General features: G+C 43.2%; 1 protein-coding gene across 1 annotated transcript in view; it reads right to left on the reverse strand.

Annotated features, from left to right (window-relative positions):
- Nucleotides 1–18,209, reverse strand: part of TNFRSF8 (TNF receptor superfamily member 8) — a 256,447-nt gene that overhangs the window by 126,295 nt on the left and 111,943 nt on the right. The window contains exons 6-7 of the mRNA XM_086921280.1: nucleotides 8,468–8,589; nucleotides 4,231–4,347 (exon numbers count right to left, since the gene is read on the reverse strand). Coding sequence (XP_086777406.1) covers nucleotides 4,231–4,347; nucleotides 8,468–8,589 — 239 coding nt within the window. The remainder of the gene's footprint in view (nucleotides 1–4,230; nucleotides 4,348–8,467; nucleotides 8,590–18,209) is intronic.

An 18,209-nucleotide genomic window follows, 5' to 3' on the forward strand; every position in this document is an offset into this window, starting at 1 on the left:
ATTTATTAATATGTATAATGTGCCCTCTGAGCCATTGGATATTTGTAATGCATTAACTGTATAGTGCTATTGTTAGAAATGGGTGTCTCTAGTTGGCAAAGGAAGGTACCTTTGTCCAAGTAGGGACCCTTCTTCCTAGTAATGGTAAGGGTGATACACTTCTAAAATAACCCCGGCTCACCCTCTTGGTAGCTTGGCACAAGAAGACAGGGGAAGTATGTAAAGCATTTGTGAACACATACAGTAATGCAGTGAAAACACAACAAATGGACACCACACCAGTTTAGAAAAATAAGTAATCTTTATCTAACCCAAGCAAGACCAAATGACAAAAATCCACAATACGGTAATAAGAATCTGACTTTCAGATGTTAGAAATGGTTCAGTTCAAGGCAAATTGCAGATGCTACACTTTTCACACAAAGTACCTTGGATGCGTTGCTCACACACACACAAAATGGCCGCAGGGAAGGTGATGCATCGGATCCTTACACTCAGGGAAGGTGATGCCTCAGTTTCTTCCTTGCTTCGGGGGAAGTAATGCGTTGGTTCCTTACTGCTGCGCAGGGGAGGTGATACGTCGGTTCCTTACTGGAGAGGAGGTGATGTGTCGGTTTCTTACTGCATGGGGAGGTGATGCGTCGGTTTGTGACGGTGTCCCCCAACAATGCAACAGACTTGGCGCCTCGATGCGATGCGACGATTCGGGATGATGCGTGGACTCCTGCAGCTGCACAGCAGGACCTGCTTCAGAATTGGTGCGTTGATCTCGCGCTTTGTATATATTTGTACTTTATGCGGCGTGCAGCGATTTTCTCGAGCCGCGGCAGGCGCTGCGATGGTTTCTTCGGTGATGCATCGGAAACAGGTACGGATGCGTCATGCTTCCCGGTGTTGCATTGATTTTCCAGCTCCCAGGGAAAACTGTCTCTAGAGGTCCAAAACAACAGCAGGTACCTCTTTACAGGTCAGAACTCCCAGCGAGGAATTTGAGGGGAGCTGGTTGTGAAGTCTTTGTGTCCCTGATACTTCAGAACAGGAGGCAAGCTCAGTTTTAAGTCCTTGGAGACCTTTGTCAAGCAGGGGACACAGCAAACAGCAAAGTCCTTTCTCCTTTCCTTGGCATCAAGTAGCCATTGCAGGCCAACCCCAGACAGCAAAGAACATAGGGGTAGTATTCCTCCTCAGCTTCTCCAGCTCTTTTCCTTGGCTAAGGTTTCTCTTGATTCCCAGAAGTGATCTAAAAGTCTGGGGTCTGGGTCCCTCTTTTTATAAGTAAAATCCTTTGTTCTGTAGTGGCAGAGAGTGTCTGTGGCCAACCGAAACCAGTTCTGTCCTCACTGGAGCAGCTTGCTGGCAGGAAGTGGAGACAGCATTGCCGAGGGCAGACAGTCCCATTCAGGTGAAAGGAAATCTCCTCCCCTTACTCTAAATGCAGCCCAGGTCTATTCAGCCCAGCCCTGACCCATCAGAATCTCTGAAGCCACTGCACCTCCCCAGCCCCTGACACTCCAAACCCAGACAGTCAATCCACATCCTAGCAGAGGCACACTGGATGACTAAGAAACAAAATACCTACTTTCTAAAAGTAGTATTTTTAAACACAGAATGTAAAAATCACCCTCACTAAAATATGCATTTTAACATTCTGTGTTCATGCATACTAAACTTTATTGTCCTACCTTGTTCCCAGGAGTAGTTATGTTTATAAGATGTTATAAGCAAACTTCCCATTCCATGCTATGCGAACAGGTAGCCTTGCAATAGTGAAACAAGAAATTAGCAGTAAGTCACTATCAGGACATGCCACGCACATCGGGGCATGTCCTACCTTTAACATATATTTCACCCTATCCACAGGGGTACCTGGGCCCATCTTAGGGTTGACTAACATGTAAAAAATAAAAGGGACGTTTAGGGCCTGACAAGTGGGTGGACTTGCCAGGTTGATGTGGCAGTACCATACTGCACCAGGCTCTGCAATGCCTGGCCTGAGTTACATTTATAGGCTGCTCATGTGGGTGGCACAATCAGTACTGCAGCCCACTAGCAGCATTTGATTTACAGGCCCTGGGCACACACCGTGCACTGTACTAGGGACTGACTAGTAAATCAAATATACCAATCATGGAAACACCAATCCATAACAATAATTTATAAACGAAGCACTTGCATTTTGGCACTGAACAGCAGTGGCAAAGTGCCCAAAGCATCTAGACACAGCAAAAACATAGGGGGTCAAGGCAAAAAATACAGGGGAAGCCCACACCAATGATGCCAGGTCTAACAGACATATATTGTTAACTGTGTTTTTGAGTGGCTCAAACAAGGTTCTGAAGCCAATGACCCGGGGTTGGCCAGGCAACAGTGACATTTCTGCAAGAAGGAATTGAGTCTGTCTATAATAATAATACCTCGTATACCTTCATAGAAAGCACATTACAAAGAAAAGGTAATGTGAAACAGGATTTCACAGACTGTGCATGAAGCTGTTACTTTGTGGAACTGACATTGGCATTAGTCATTCTGAACCTAATTCACAAACCTAGCTTTTAGATAGAAATCCTTTCCCACCTGATAATTCCAATGTTAAAAGCAGATTTCTAACTTGCACATGGCTCACAAAGAATCCCATAAGTATTCTCTTAAATCCTTACCTGCTGTGAATTTCCAGAAGTACTCCAATAAACACATTTCCCTAATGCCATTTGTTTTCTCTGCACCCCCATTATTCATTATGGTCTTTCAGACAATCACTGTCTCCTGCCTACCAGGCTAGTTTTCCGTGCTTTTATAGGGTGGGAAACTACCTGCAAATTGTCAATAGCTAAAAACTTAGGATGTCATTCTGATCAGGTATACAACTTGTGTGATAATACCACAATATTTCTCCTTGCAAATATTGGCAGGTACAGCCAGGCAAACACAAAATTTGTACATGGAAAGTGCACTACATTCTGAGTATTGTGGCTATGAATGAAGCAAAACATGCAGTTTTACCACAACGTTCCCCATGAACTGTTGAATTTGGAATTTGAAGTTAATATTACACCTACTTTAAAAAAAACTATTTTAAATCATTTAATTTGCCATTATTTTCTAATAGGTTTTATTTTTATTTGAAGTTCCTACCTCCTTTATTTTATATGAGAGTGTGTTGCAGTACCAGTGGTTTGCCATATGTAGTGCTGGACCTACTACAAAAGTAATTGTAAGTTATTACAAAAGTGTAAAACATGCAGTTTGTGAACACTAAAAAGTAGTAAACATACTCAAAGGTGCAGTTTGTGAATCAGGATCTAAGTGTCGAGGGTTGCTTGGAAACTGTGACATAAGAAGCACTCATTCACTTGGAAAGTCCTTAAATTACTTGCTGCAGTAATATGTTAAATGGAAAATATAGGAAAAGATTACAAACTATTAAATGTGATTGTATTACAGGGTGTAAAAATTACGTTCTCTTGATTTTTTAAGAAGTATAAGAAACAAAGAGATAATTGTTAAGGTCTTCTTATAAAAAACAATAGATAAAAAAGAACCCCTGGAAAGTAAACGTTTTAATAAGGAATACATTCCAACTTGGTGATTGATACCTTCAAGCCTTCCATTAGATCTTTCATTTATGGCAAATTAAATGACAACCAGATGATAGTTTGGATACAAATTACTTCAGACAATGTTCAATCTAAAATGTGTTATATGATATATGTACTTATGAATATTTTAATACCAATTTTCTGTTTATTCTGATAAGATTTTGCTGACAGTGGTACGTATATGCTAAGGCGTAACTGTGGTAGTGTAAATGTTTCACTGCACAGTTTATTTCTAATCCCCAGCTAAGTATTCAGTTACACCAATCCAGCATTCTCTTGCGTATTTCTGGCTCCCTTGTGAATATTATTATATTTTCTTGTACAAGCTTAATGAATTGGTAATATCGCGATTGTCAATTTTATCATTATGAGTATAATCTGCAAATACCTGAATGTTTTGTATTTGCTTTGTTGAATACACCACATGAACATAGCTGCAGCATGGGAAATATATTCTGTACACTATACATACTGGGTGCTTTGGTGCCTTTTCAAAATAAACATATTTAGAAGTGAAAAACATGTTGTATTAATCAAAGTGGTTTGGGGAAGGACATGGATAGGATGCAGTGCTTTTCATTTGTAGGAATCTAAAATCCATCAATAACTATAGATATATTGATCATTAACTTACATCCAAGTGGCAAAAGGCAAATTCTGCGAGTCTTCTGTCTCCAAATTAAAAGAACCGCCAAGACTACGCTCAGCACACACATAGTCGCAGCACCAATGTAGAGGAAACCAGAGGAACCTGGAATATATAATGATCCAATATTTGGCATAAATGTCAAATAATCTCCTTTATTAAAAGAGCATCAACATAAATATCTTCATCAGCAAAAGAGAAGGTATATCATCTGTAATAGAGTAACAACATATTTTAAACCCTCAGAAAAGTAGCAGTAAGAGAGTAGCATTAACAGATAAATTACCTCTTCAATGATTTAAAATATGAATCAAAATTACCAAACATGTTGATAAACATGTATTCATCTTGTTTGCTTATTCACTGCAAGTCACATATTAGAAGATGTAGCCTATGAACACTGGAAGAGACTCTTTGGCTCAGAAGGGAGAGAGAGAAGGGAAAAGTCCTGAAAATATAGGGATGTCAATATTTTATATTTAAAGTCATGACTGAAATAGGATCCAGAAGGTAGCAGCCAGGTAAAATGCAAAGAGAATGCCATTCAGTGATTAAACAAAAATGTGAATATTAGAGGCAGTGGATATTGAGAAGAGAGAATCATACAAATATAGAGCAACTTGTTAACAAGAGGGCCTTGAATGTGAATCACAAGGTCAGAAGATGTTCATACAGACCTCCTCAGGAGTGGTGGATATGTGGCAACCAAGGTTGGGAGATTGGCAAGCAGCGGGCACGGCCCAACATGGGTGACCTAGCTGGATGAGCTAATAGTGGCCGAATGTTTTTTACCCATTCTGCTTCAAAGCTACAAGCCAACATCAAGTGTTAAAAATAAGAGTAAACCCTTTTTAGAGTTCTTTCAAGTAGGCGGAGTAGGGCAATCCATTTGCTAATCCATTGTGATATAATGAGGCTCCATAGAGTTGAATGTTCAACAAATAACAAACAAACAAATGGCCTCACTGACTAAAAGCATTTATTCACTCTCTAAAATGACTTAAAAAACTAAAAAAAAGTAATGAGTTCCTTGAAACAGTCTGAACTCACAATGTGGTGACAATCTACCCTTCTGTTTACTTCAAAGCTTTAAACCAAGATAAGTCAAAATGACTCTAGAATTGATAGAATGGCTCTTTATTATTAATAAAAATAGATGATCCTCATAAGTAGATGCCATTTTTCTGGGCCTTCGCTATCCAAAGCATGTGGGCACAATTTTAAACTTCAAATGTCTTTCTGGGTGAAGTTGGAAGACTGTGTACTTCAATCACTTTAAAAGTTGGTCGATTTGACCAATTTCCTAACTTTGTTTTCTGGCTATATTTTACACACATTTACATAACGAAAAGTTTCACAAAAAAATTCTTCTTCCTGAATACTTTTTTTACAGAGTGTTTTTCTCTATCACCTACACTTTTCAGATGTTTTCTCCCAGTCGTTATATTTTTAAACCGTCTCACAATTCACAAATTATGGGAAGAATCAGATGTTTTTAAAAATGCTTCAAGGGAAAATCTTTTGTAACTTTGGACACAGCTACGATACAGACACATCTTTCATTTTTTTCCCGAAGGCACTGATCCCAGTGCCTGTGTGAAAGGGCAGAAGAGTCTTTTCCCTAACTGAACTAGAAAGTCGGTTTGTTCTCAATGTTTAAGAGGTCATCACTAAAAAAAACTGTACACATCCTAATTCAATGCTAACATTCAGGTAGCACCTTTTTAAGGTCCAACTTTTGGAAGTGGTCCAGTCCACCAGAATTAGTGGCTCAATAATCTCCTTGCAGTTCAACTGCAAGAGGAAGAGCCACATATTGTCCCGAGTACTTGACAGGTCAAGATGCACGGGTTGCTACTCTTTCAAAGTTTGTGAAGAAGAGCATAGGTTCTTCTTCAGTAGATTACTTGGAGGCTTGAGCATAAGGATGGACCCATGGGTTGCGGTTCACATCTGAGGCAGAGAATCAATTGTTATTGCTGAGTATAGTTCTGGGCCTCTTGAATGGTGTATGTTTGGAAAGCTTTATTAGCAGGAGGGCCTTTATTCCGAAGCGACATATTTCTGACGTTCAAGGGTGATGTGTGAATGGCTCAGTTCTGTCAATAGTTGGAAGTTAAGGACAGGGCTGGACTGGCTTTAGCGGGCATAAGGCATTTCCCCGGTGAGCCAGAAGGGTAGGGGCCAGTTTTATGACCGCTTTTCTCACAGGGGACCGGTTTTGCACCAGTGCTGCAATATTGTCTCCTTGTAAGAAAAGCAGGAGCGGTGCTTCACAGTGGCCACCCCACCACCCCCTCTCCCCGGGGGCCGGTCGAGCAGCAACCTGGCAGGGCTGGTTGCTGTTCCCAGTCCGGCCCTGCTTAAGGACTCTAGTCTCTTGCTGCATCTGCCAATCCCAACGTTGACATTTTATTCCCTTTATTACCTCTAGTTTACCATGTCATAAATAGTAAGGCAAGGGGTAAATCTGCCTCTTTTAGGCAGGGTAGGTAAGGGGACAGTTTAAGTGGTGCTTGTCTCTAAAGTGTATGTATGACCCACAATGAAATTGATTGTTTAGGTTTGGCATGTCAACAAGAGGATGATAAATCTCTCTAGACTCTTAAGTCATAGTCTTTTCCAGTTCTCATCCTCTCAAAGGTTAATGACAAACAAAATGAGAAAGGCATTTCAGATGCCTCTCAGGAACATAGTTGTGACCTCCCAGCACCGGAGTATCTCCTGGGTGGAGATGGTCTAAAATGTATCCAGTACCCTTCTCTAGGTTTGGGGTTTTTCTCTTCCCCTTCTCTGTTTCCCCTAGCTCTGGCTGAGCTAAGTAGGTTTGGTGTTTGTGCATGTCTACCAAGCATCAGCAGGTAATACAATGTTGGGACAGTACTCATCTTATTCACTAACGAGTCACTAACGAGTAAGTTCTCTGTACTACTCTCTGCACAAAAATAACACTGGATAGGTCTGAGTTTGGGATTTCCTTTTCATTACCTCTTCCTTCCCCATTCCTCAGATGAAATTCCCACGCAGCCCTACTGGTGCTCTAATGGGACAGAGGTATCACTGCTTCTTGTGAGGGAGACACCGAACCGAAACAGGGCCCTTATTTATGAGGCCTTGCGTCAGTTTTGCGCCGCCAGTGCGTCACTTTTTGTGACGCACCAGCGGTGTAAAATATGCGCCTTGTTGCGCCATATTTAAAAAGTGACGCATCTAGGTAGATGCGTCACTTTTTAAACCCCTGCGCCACATTATACCTGCGTCAGGTATAATGTATGCAGAGGGGGCGTTCCCCCGCTAAAAGCCTCGTAATAGTGACGCAGTGAAATCTATGAGATTTCACTGCGTCACTTTTAGGACGCTGTTGAGTCAAAATCTTGCGCCTGCCTCACAGCAGGCGTAAGACTGACGCAAGCCCTTTCACATGGGGCTTTCCCCATGTGAAAGGACGCATTGCTGGAGTTGCGTCACTTTTGTGACACACTCCAGCAATGCGCCACTTTTGCGCTTACAGATACGTCAGAAATACTGACGTATCTGTAACTCCTTGCGACATGATGCGTCATACAATAAATATGACGCATCATTGGTGTCGCAAGGAGTGCGCACTGAAAAGTGACGCATCGCTGTTTTCACGCAGCGATGCGTCACTTTTCATAAATGAGGCCCCAGGCCTCTGCACTCTCGGTCACACCCCAGAAACGTGTAATGTGATGGGGCAAGTTGCTGTGACCATTGTGCGGTCCTAGCGACAGTCAGCTCTCAGCCACATGCTAGAGTAAGCAGAAAAGGTTTTCGTATTTGGTGGAAATATAAGCCATGCAAGTCACATTCTGATAGGCTTATGAGGCATTATTAAAACATCGAATTCAGAGTTGGGGAAAACAAGTATTTTGCTAGGATATTATGATTTCTCTGGCACTGTGACTGTAAAATCAAGATTTAATTAAATATTAGAGGCATGCCGTGTCCTCAAGATTGTGAGTTCCTGCATGCAAAAACCCATGATTATATGTCCAATCCAAAATGGCCGACCAGCAAATTCTCAGATAACACCTGCCTCTGGTTGGTTTTAATAGTCGATGCCTTCTTTCTGGTTGTTTGTTGAACACAGTCTGAATATTCCATTGCACGCTAAAACATTAGATATCAAAAGTCCATACATGTCAAAACCATAAGCCCAGGGTCTCAAATGTTGTGATGAGATTTTCAGATTTTTGAGTCTCACCTGTAATTGGTGGGTGAGTTGGCCCAAGCGTAGGGGTGTTAACAAGAGGAGGAGGATCCTTGCAGGTCTTGTCACATTCTGCACTTCCGTTTCTATCTGGTACTGGGTTTGTCGGGGCACTGCTGCAGAGAATGGACCAAAGAGGGATAATGTGACTAAAGGCATAGTAATAATGTCTGTTTTGCTTATATGGCAGAGCAATTGTCATTGTAGGGTCTGTATGATTACAAACATATTGCCATCTAGTCGTTACCAGAGCTAATGCTGTTACACTGAAATGAATGGATTTTACTGCTATTGAGATATTTAGGGGAGTGGGGAGGAAGGAAATGGAGGGACTAGGTTTGAAAAGGTGGAGAGGAGGAGCATTGGGGAGATGATTAAAAGGAGGCAGTGAAGAAGAGGGGAGTAAAATAAAAGGGAAAGAAAGAAAGGAGAGGGGGAGCAAGGGAATAGAGAGGAGCGGAAACAGATCTCCTCACTCTATGCCTCAATCTTTTTTTAAAAATATTTTTATTTGCTTTTTGAAAATGCATAAACATAACAGGCATGTCACAACAATCCATCCTCCATACCCTGCCTCCACTCCACCCTCCTCCCCCCACCCGCCATACCCATGATCCCACAAGTAACACCACACATCGATAAAATGATGCCCCACCTATCTCTATAGTGCACAGATCATTCGGAGACCTCCCCACATGCAACCCGGATAACATAGTAGCCCTTCCTCCTCCTTTCACAGACCCCCGTCCAAGCCGTATCGTCTCCACTTCCCCCATACTCTAGTAAACTTCTTGGAACATCCCCTAGCTTTGTATGTGACCCTCTCCGCTGCCATGTACATGTCCATGCCCCTTCTCCATTCATCTATCTGAGGAGGCATGGGAGCGCCCCATCTATGCCTCACTCTGGATAGGATGCTTGAGAGGAATCGAAGAATCTTTACAGTGTAACATACAGCCTGCTGAGCTCTTTCGAACATCTGTGTAGTGTTGTGTGTGCATGTGACGACGGAACCTTTGTGGCTCTTAACGGACTATGTAGAACTGTGACATAAGCATTAGAGTGTATTGAATTAAATTGAGGTTTAGAATGTTAAGTTCACAATTACACCCAGAAGAATAAAGACATATTATACTAAGCTCCATGCGTGGGGTAGTTATTGACTAGTACCCAGGCTGGGGAGGAAGCTACAACTGGTGATGTCATAAGGGATAAGTATCCAAGAGAATTGTTACCTCTCATCAAAGACTCCTTGCCTATATACAATCTCAATGTAATATTTACAAAGAACAATTAATTCAAAAATGAATTCAAAAAAGTGACTCCAATTACTAAAAGTCAGACATGGATAATACAACATAGATTCCATTGTTAGTCTTAAAGTTTTCAAATTGCAACAGGAAACAATTCTCTTGGATTATTGATGTTTGTTCATTCAAAGGTTGATTTGTTTTGGCTGTTTTTGTATTTCAAGTTGATCTAGTCTTTGCCCCTAGGTTTTACTAACCTTTTGGTGTATATGAGATATATTAAGTGACGTACGTTTTATTTTTGTTTTTTCAGCCCTGATGAAGTCCAAGTTGGACGAAACACATTGGCTGGGCTGATGCATTTGACTACAAATAAAGAATAATTGAAAACAAGAAATCTCAGGACCCTTTCACTCCTTTCTTGCATGCATTTTGTGGATCCCATAACATTTTGTATAAAAAAGATTTTTAATTACATGCTGTGCATAATTAATGAAGGTATTACGTTCAATTGTATGCTCCTTTTCAGAACATAATTACTTTGAGAGAAAGTTTTTTTCTCTTATATGTGTGACTTTTTAGCGGTGGGGTCACAGGAAGTTGAGCATCTCTACTATACATATATGAGAATTAAACACACTGGTGCAGCCCCTATTGCCCACACTGCTGTCTGCATTACCAAACAAAATTGATTGACATCTAACTCTTTGTTAAATAATTCTTCTGTGTCAATATCAAAAGAAAGTGAAGAAGATGGATGTACCATGTTGATGTTCACCTCAGAGAGGCATGCGCATGTTGGACTAGTCACCTGCGAAGGGAAAAAAAGGCCCAACAGAAACTGACATGACAAACCACCAATGTCATTCAAACATTGTTCTGAAGATTACATTAAAGGTCAATGGTTGCTCAATATCTTTCAATATCAATAGTGATGCATCAATAAATATTATGCCTGAGGAGAAATATAATGAATTTCTCCAGTGCCCTGACGTACGCCATCGGAAATTAAAGTGTACACGTGGGCTGCATGAACGTCACTAAAAAGTCAAGGTTTATTTGGGGCTAAGATGAAGCATAAGCAAATAAAAGTTGAGGCACCCATTCAAGGTACGTCATCAAGGCCTCGTTTACTCAGCGTCAGCACAGCCACTGATATGGGACTGATATCCCTGAACTATAACATCAATGCTCATCACTAAATAATAAGTCAGTTCTATTCGTTGTTTCACAACTATGAAAGTCCAAGAACACATTGATGAGGACATCCGTCCTATTGCTCAAAGACACAGACAAATTGCCTTTCAGTTACAGGAAGTTGTTGAAAAGGGATTTGAATCCTTACTCAAGCATGATATCATTGAGTGTTCTACTGGTCCAACTCCATGACTTTCTCCCATAGTGGTAGTACCCAAAAAGAACAGTGAAGGAGATGTAAGCATCTGAGTTGATATGCTGCTAGCAAACAAGGGCACTGAAAGAGAATGACATCCAGGTCCACACATTGCCAACATAATAACACACTTGAATGGGACAAATGTATTCTCTCGCCTGGATCTGAATTAAGGATGTCATCAGTTGGAACTTGAGGAGAAGTGCAGGTACATTACAACCATTTATACACATGTTGGTCTGTTCCGTTACAAGAGACTGGGGGGCATATTAGCAAGGGCATTATCGCCGCTTTAGCAGGACTTTTTCCCGCTAAAGCGGCGATAATTTTATTGCCCTATTAGCAAGCTGTCGCTAACAGCAGTTAATGACAGCTTTTAGGCGATAGCGACCGGTTTGGGGCCGACTTTGCATGTCAGCGATATTTATCGCTAATGACATGCAAAGTGGGCGTACCCAACCTGTTAGCGACTGAAAACAGTCACTAACACAGCTATCGCCTATTAGCAATGCAGGCGAAACAATAAAAAAAGTCACGCTAAGCGTGATTATCGCTAGAACCTAACACCTGCTCAGACCACTACTTAACCTGTATATCCAATGGGAGGTGGATATTCAGGTTAAGTCCCCATTAGCGTAAATGCCTGAATATCGCTGGATTTCCAGCGATATTCACGCATTGAGCCGCTATTGCCGGATATTTTATCGAATTAGAGATAAACGTTGCTAATAGCACGTTATCTCTGCGATAATATCCGGCGATGTGCGTTGATAAAAAAAGCTATTTGTTGCTAACATGCCCCTAATTTTTTGGTGTGTCATCAGCTGCAGAGCTATTCAAAAACGTCATTCAATCTATCATACAGCCGGTCATGAATGCTTTCAATAACAGTGATGAAATGTTGGTTTTTGGAGCTACACAGAAAGAGCATGACAAAGCTCTCACTCAAGTGGGCCAATTGCTCCCTGATGCTGGTTTAACTTTGAATGCTGAGAAATGAGAGCTCCATAAGACAAAGTTTACATTATTTGGCCATATCATTTCTGATGGGGGCTTGACACCTGATCCTGCTAATGTGCATGCGCTGACAACTGCCAGTTCCAACAAGATGTTTCAATGTTACGTTCAATCATCGTCATGGCCAGCTAATGCTCTACGAGACTTTGCCACTGTCAGTGCACCATTAAGAAACTTGACTAGAAAGAATGTTTCTTTTCTTTTATCATATGAATGCGAGCAATGCTTCCGGAAAATCAAGCAAGCTATTGAGCATGCTACTGAAATGGCATATGTTGACCCAAAGCTTCATGTTGAGGTTGTTGATGCTAGCCCTGTCGGGTTGTGCGCCATCCTTGCACAGCACAGTAGATACCCAAATGCTCAATGACGTAGTGTGGCGTACGCCAGCTGAAGTTTGTCCTAAACTGAATGTGCTTACTCACAACCTAAGAAAGGGAGCTTGGCAGTGGCGTGGGCTTCTGAACTTTCAGCATAATCCCGTATGGGAAGCGCTTCACGCTTGTGACCGATCATGAAGCATTACTGACTATCTTTGGAAATCCAAAAGCAAATATTACTCCATGCACTCAACATTGGGGTCTGTGATTGCAAAACTACAACTACAAAACTGTGCATCATCCAGGAAAGATTAGAACCCTGCAAACTACTTTTCACAAGTGCCTCTCCAATGCCTTAGCACCCATTCTAAGACTGCTGAAGCCTACATAAATTTCATAGTGAAATCAAGCATTCCAGGTGCCATTTTGGTAGGTCAAATTGTCACTGCCACAAGTCAAAATAGTGGCATGCTGAAGCTGAAAGACATTACAAATCAGTCTTGGTACCAGCACCCTCGACCTCTTACCAGCAACAGAGAATATCAAAATTTGAAGAATGTCAAAGATTAACTGTCCATTACTCAGGAAGTTATTATTCTACGAGGGGTGAGAATTGTCATTCCAGTGAGTGTGCGACAACAGATAATTGAAGTGGCCCAAGCAGAACATCGTGGCCCATGCAGAACACCAAATGAGCTCTCAGAAACTGAGTCTGGATTCCACATCTCCACGAGAGGGTTGAAAAGGAATTAAAGGCCTGTCATCTATTCAATTGCCCGTCATTGAAAACCACTCAGCACCCCTTAAGCATGTCAGAGTTGTGAAGACATGCATGGGAAAGAATTGCAGTGGACATCTTCAGTCCTCTTGATAACAGACAACACCTGATGGCAATCATTGAGAAGCATTCCCATTTTCCATTGATTGCAGATCTCTCATCTATCACTCAAGAACATGTCATTAAGAGATTAGACAGCATCTTCGTGACCTGGAGTGTTCCTGCGATTTTGAAGTCTGACACCGGCCCACCTTTCAATATTCTGGAACTCAAATTCTTTCTCAGTCATCTTAATGTGAAGCATCAGAAGAGTACCCGTCTTTGGCCACAGGCCAATGTCCTTGTCGGACGTTTCAAGAGTACTCTAAAGAAAGCTGTCCATCATGCTGCATTAGAAAAGCTCCCCTATGCAACCTTGATGATCAGGAGAGCTATTACGACCAGGTCACCTCAGTGGACCAACCGAAGAACAAATACAGAGGAAGAAACAAACATGAAAGACTTGGGTCATAAGAGGTAAATGAAAGCCTATGCAGATAAAGGTCAACATGCACGATATGTCACCTTCACGAAAGGAGATCGAATTCTTGTGCATCAGCATAGAAAATTAAAGTCTGATGCTCATTTCAATGCTGTGACCAGCGACTGCCCAGGGTCCTGCAAAGTCTATTACTTAAGATTCCTCGCATTTCAGACATGTGGTTCATTGCTCATTAGCCACTTATGTCATTGCAGAGACTGGGTCACAAAAGGCAAGCAAAGAACCCATCACTGCTGCTGTCTTTCCATCAACAACACTAGTCATGGACATTTCTACTGTAGGTCCCCAGTTTCCGCAGACATGGTCGGGACATGTGATCCACGTGCCACGAAGATTCATTGAATAGCTCTAATTGTATATATTTGGATATAATGTTAATTTTTCATTAAACAATGGGGGAGATATAGGGGCATATTATCAAGGGGGTTTATCTCCGCTTTTTTGGCTTTAAAAGCCAAGAAAGCGGAGATAAAATTATCTCCCTATTACCAAGCTGTCGCTAACACCAGTTAGTGACAGCTAATAGGAGATAGCGACCATCTTGGGCCCCGCTTTGCATGTCAGTGATATTTATCACTAATGACATGCAAAGTGGGCGTGCCAAGATGTTAGCGACTGGAAACAGTCCCTAACATCGCTATCTCCTATTACCAACTTTTGGAGATATTCGCGCTAAGCACGAATATCTCCAAAAGCTAACACCTGCCCTGAGCAGTTCTTAGCCATGTTATCCAATGGGAGGTGGATAACATGGCTAAGAGCATTTGCTCAATAATGCATGAATATCGCTGACTTTTCAGCGATATTCATGCATTGCGGCCGTTTTTTATCGCATTTGCGATAAACCTTGCTAATAGCAAGGTTTATCTGCGATAAAAATCGCCGATGTGCGGCGATAAGTTTTGTCTCTAAACAAGTTAGAGACAAAAATTATCGCTAGTTGTTGGTAATATGCCCCATAGTTTTGTGTGAGCTTGTTATGGTGGAACCTTTTGTGCTTCCTGATAGACTTCATGAACTGTGACATAAGCATTAGAGCATAGTACATTAAATTCCGGTTTAGAATGTTTAGTTTGCAGTTACATGCAGAAGAATAAAGCGTGTTATACTTATCTCTGTGTGCGGCATAGTCATTGGTGAGTACCTGGGGTGGGGAGGATGCTACACTATGGAATACTTCAATAAAGTTACTGATAACAAGCTGGAGGCACCTAACAAATATGATGATATTTTATGTATGAACTAGCAGCCCGTCCCGACGTTGTCCGGGTATGAATTGCTGCCGGCCAGTAGTATATTGTTTTGTAGGATTTCGTTTTGATAGCATTTCTCATCTGTGACAGGCCTGTGAAATGCTCCGATTCACAGTGCACTGCTGATGCACTTCAGAGTGCGCACTCAGTAGTGTGTGAACTCGAGTTTCCCTACTTTATTTTTCCTTGCAATATTATATAGCGCGAACTCGACAACATGGCATGAGCACAATTTACATTACAGAAGAACACATTCATTTGTGGTAGGCACGGGTAGACAAAGCGATTTGCCTGGAATCACAGGATTTTGAGCTGATGCCGAGATTCGAACGTAGTTCCCCAGCTCTAAAGTTTGCAATTGTAGAACTTGTGGCGGGAGGTGTGTCTAAAAGTGTATGTCGGTGCTGGCCATCAATGAGAGAGACCTGTGCATTTTTCAAATCGGCGGTGAAAAAATTTGAGTATGTTGCTGGAGATGTGGGTCGCCGTGCCACCAATGTACTTACTGTGGGAGGGTAAACACCCATTATTCCGCAACTTTCTTTCCGCATACCATCACTCCGCATACATTCATTACGAAAGTACCATGACTCCGCAATGCCATTATAACACATTTTTATATGCTTTTACCACGCATACATTTACAAATAAATTCGTTGTAAATGCATGAACGGTAAAAGCATGGTTTTTTTTAATGTTTGAATAAGGTAAGTATGGGTATAGGAGTATATGTTTTGGGGTACTGAGGTATATGTTTTGGGGTGTTTGGGTATTTTAAGGGTTCAGATATAGTTTTGGTTTATGGGGTACAGGGGTGGTTTTAGGGTTTAGGGATAGGTATGGGTTTTGGGGTACAGGGGTATTTTTAGGGTTCAGGGCTAGGTTTGGGTTTTGGGGTATAGGGGTATTTTTAGGGTTCAGGGCTAGGTTTGGGTTTTGGGGTAGAGGGGTATTTTAAGGGTTCAGGGCTAGGTTTGGGCACAACGCTCGCTTTTTTTACCCATAATCCCGCGCCCCGCACACGCCCACGCCCCCAGCACCCGCCCACAGCACACGATATGAGACATGGCATGAAGGGCGGAAGGTACCACACGCCCCCAGCGTTTGTCACGCCCCCAGCCCACGCCCACAGCACAAAGCAGACACGCCCACAAGGGACTACTTTGCTGGCACGGTTCTTTTACCTTTTAAATGTATATGGTGGGTCTCTGCATAGCCTATGTCCTTCTGCTGCAACTGCCCTTCCCAACGCTGTATTGGGTGTTGTGATTGGTGCTGTGGTTCCTGAGATTACCCGCCTCAAAGGTTTGGGCTCTCTCTTTATTATATAGGATAGATTAAGAGTACAGGCACTAAATGTAAATGCTGGCAAAATTTGTATCAACAAGAGTAGAACTTGATTAGGGGGTGGGTGATAAAGAATGACATGACTATCAGCACTAGGTTTCCATTGTTCCACAAGGAAGCATCAAAGAATAGCCCCCAGGATTCCTACATCTAGCACATAAGAGTCCTCATCAACCATGGGCACACATGCACACATACGCCCCTTTGAAAACAAGCTCCATCTGGTATCATCTCTCATCAATGGTACCTACTGTGAAACAAGCAAACAAGTAGTGAGCACAGTATATCTCAACTAGGACCCTTGTACCTTCCTCTCCCTCAACAAGAAGCACTTCTCAAATGAGCAGTACAAAGAATCACCATGCCACCTCTACCTAGAAAATGAGGAAAACAGAAACAGGGGAGCCCCTTGCTAAACATTAACCAAACAGCACACAGGTGCCCCTGGAGCCACTCAGCATCTATCTGAATCCTCAGCTCACAGGATCTTCGCCATGAAAGAAGCAGCCCTCAGAAGCTCCCCTCCCCAACAAAGAAAAAACCTGACCGCAGATCCCCCCCAAAACCAATTGCAACCTGAAAATAAGCAACATGCAGGAGCCCCATGCCCCCTAAACAGACACTGCACCACACTGCATACCCAACCTCACCCCTGCACAGAGGAGCCCCTCACTCCTCGAACAGACAATGCACCACACTGCATACCCAACCTCACCTCTGCACCGAGGAGTCCCTCGAACAGACAATGCACCACACTGCATACCCAACCTCACCCCTGCACCCAGGAGCCCCTCGCCCCCTAAACAGCAATGCACCACACTGCACACCCAACCTCACCCCTGCACAGAGGAGCCCCTCACCCCTCGAACAGACAATGCACCACACTGCATACCCAACCTCACCCCTGCACCGAGGAGTCCCTCGAACAGACAATGCACCACGCTGCATACCGAACCTCACCCCTGCACCCAGGAACCCCTCGCCCCCTAAACAGCAATTCACCACACTGCATACCCAACCTCACCCCTGCACCCAGGAGCCCCTCACCCCTCGAACACACAATTCACTACACTGCATACCCAACCTCACCCCTGCACCCAGGAGCCCCTCGCCCCCTAAACAGACACTGCACCACACTGCATACCCAACCTCACCCCTGCACAGAGGAGCCCCTCACCCCTCGAACAGACAATGCACCACACTGCATACCCAACCTCACCCCTGCATCGAGGAGTCCCTCGAACAGACAATGCACCACACTGCATACCCAACCTCACCCCTGCACCCAGGAGCCCCTCGCCCCCTAAACAGCAATTCACCACACTGCATACCCAACCTCACCCCTGCAAACAGGAGCCCCTCATCCCTCGAACACACAATGCACCACACTGCAAACCCAACCACACCACTGCACCCAGGAGCCTCTCGCCCCCTAAACAGCAATGCACCACACTGCATACCCAACCACATCCCTGCACCCAGGAGCCCCTCGCACCCTAAACAGCAATGCACCACACTACATACCCAACCTCACCCCTGCCCCCAGGAACCCTCACCCCTCAAACAGACAATGCACAACACTGCATACCCAACCTCACCCCTACACCCAGGCACCCTTCAGCCCTCAAACAGACAATGCACCACACTGCATACCCAACCTCATCCCTGCACCCAGGAGCCCCTCGCCCCATAAACAGACAATGCACCACTCTCTATACCTAACCTCACCCCTGCATGCAGGAGCCCCATGTCCCCTAAACAGCAATGCACCACACTCCATGCACAACCTCACTCCTGCACGCAGACACTCCTCAGCCCCTAAACAGACAATGCACCA

This window comes from Lissotriton vulgaris, chromosome 5 (assembly GCF_964263255.1).
Source record: "Lissotriton vulgaris chromosome 5, aLisVul1.2, whole genome shotgun sequence".
Taxonomy (NCBI): Eukaryota; Metazoa; Chordata; class Amphibia; order Caudata; family Salamandridae; genus Lissotriton; species Lissotriton vulgaris.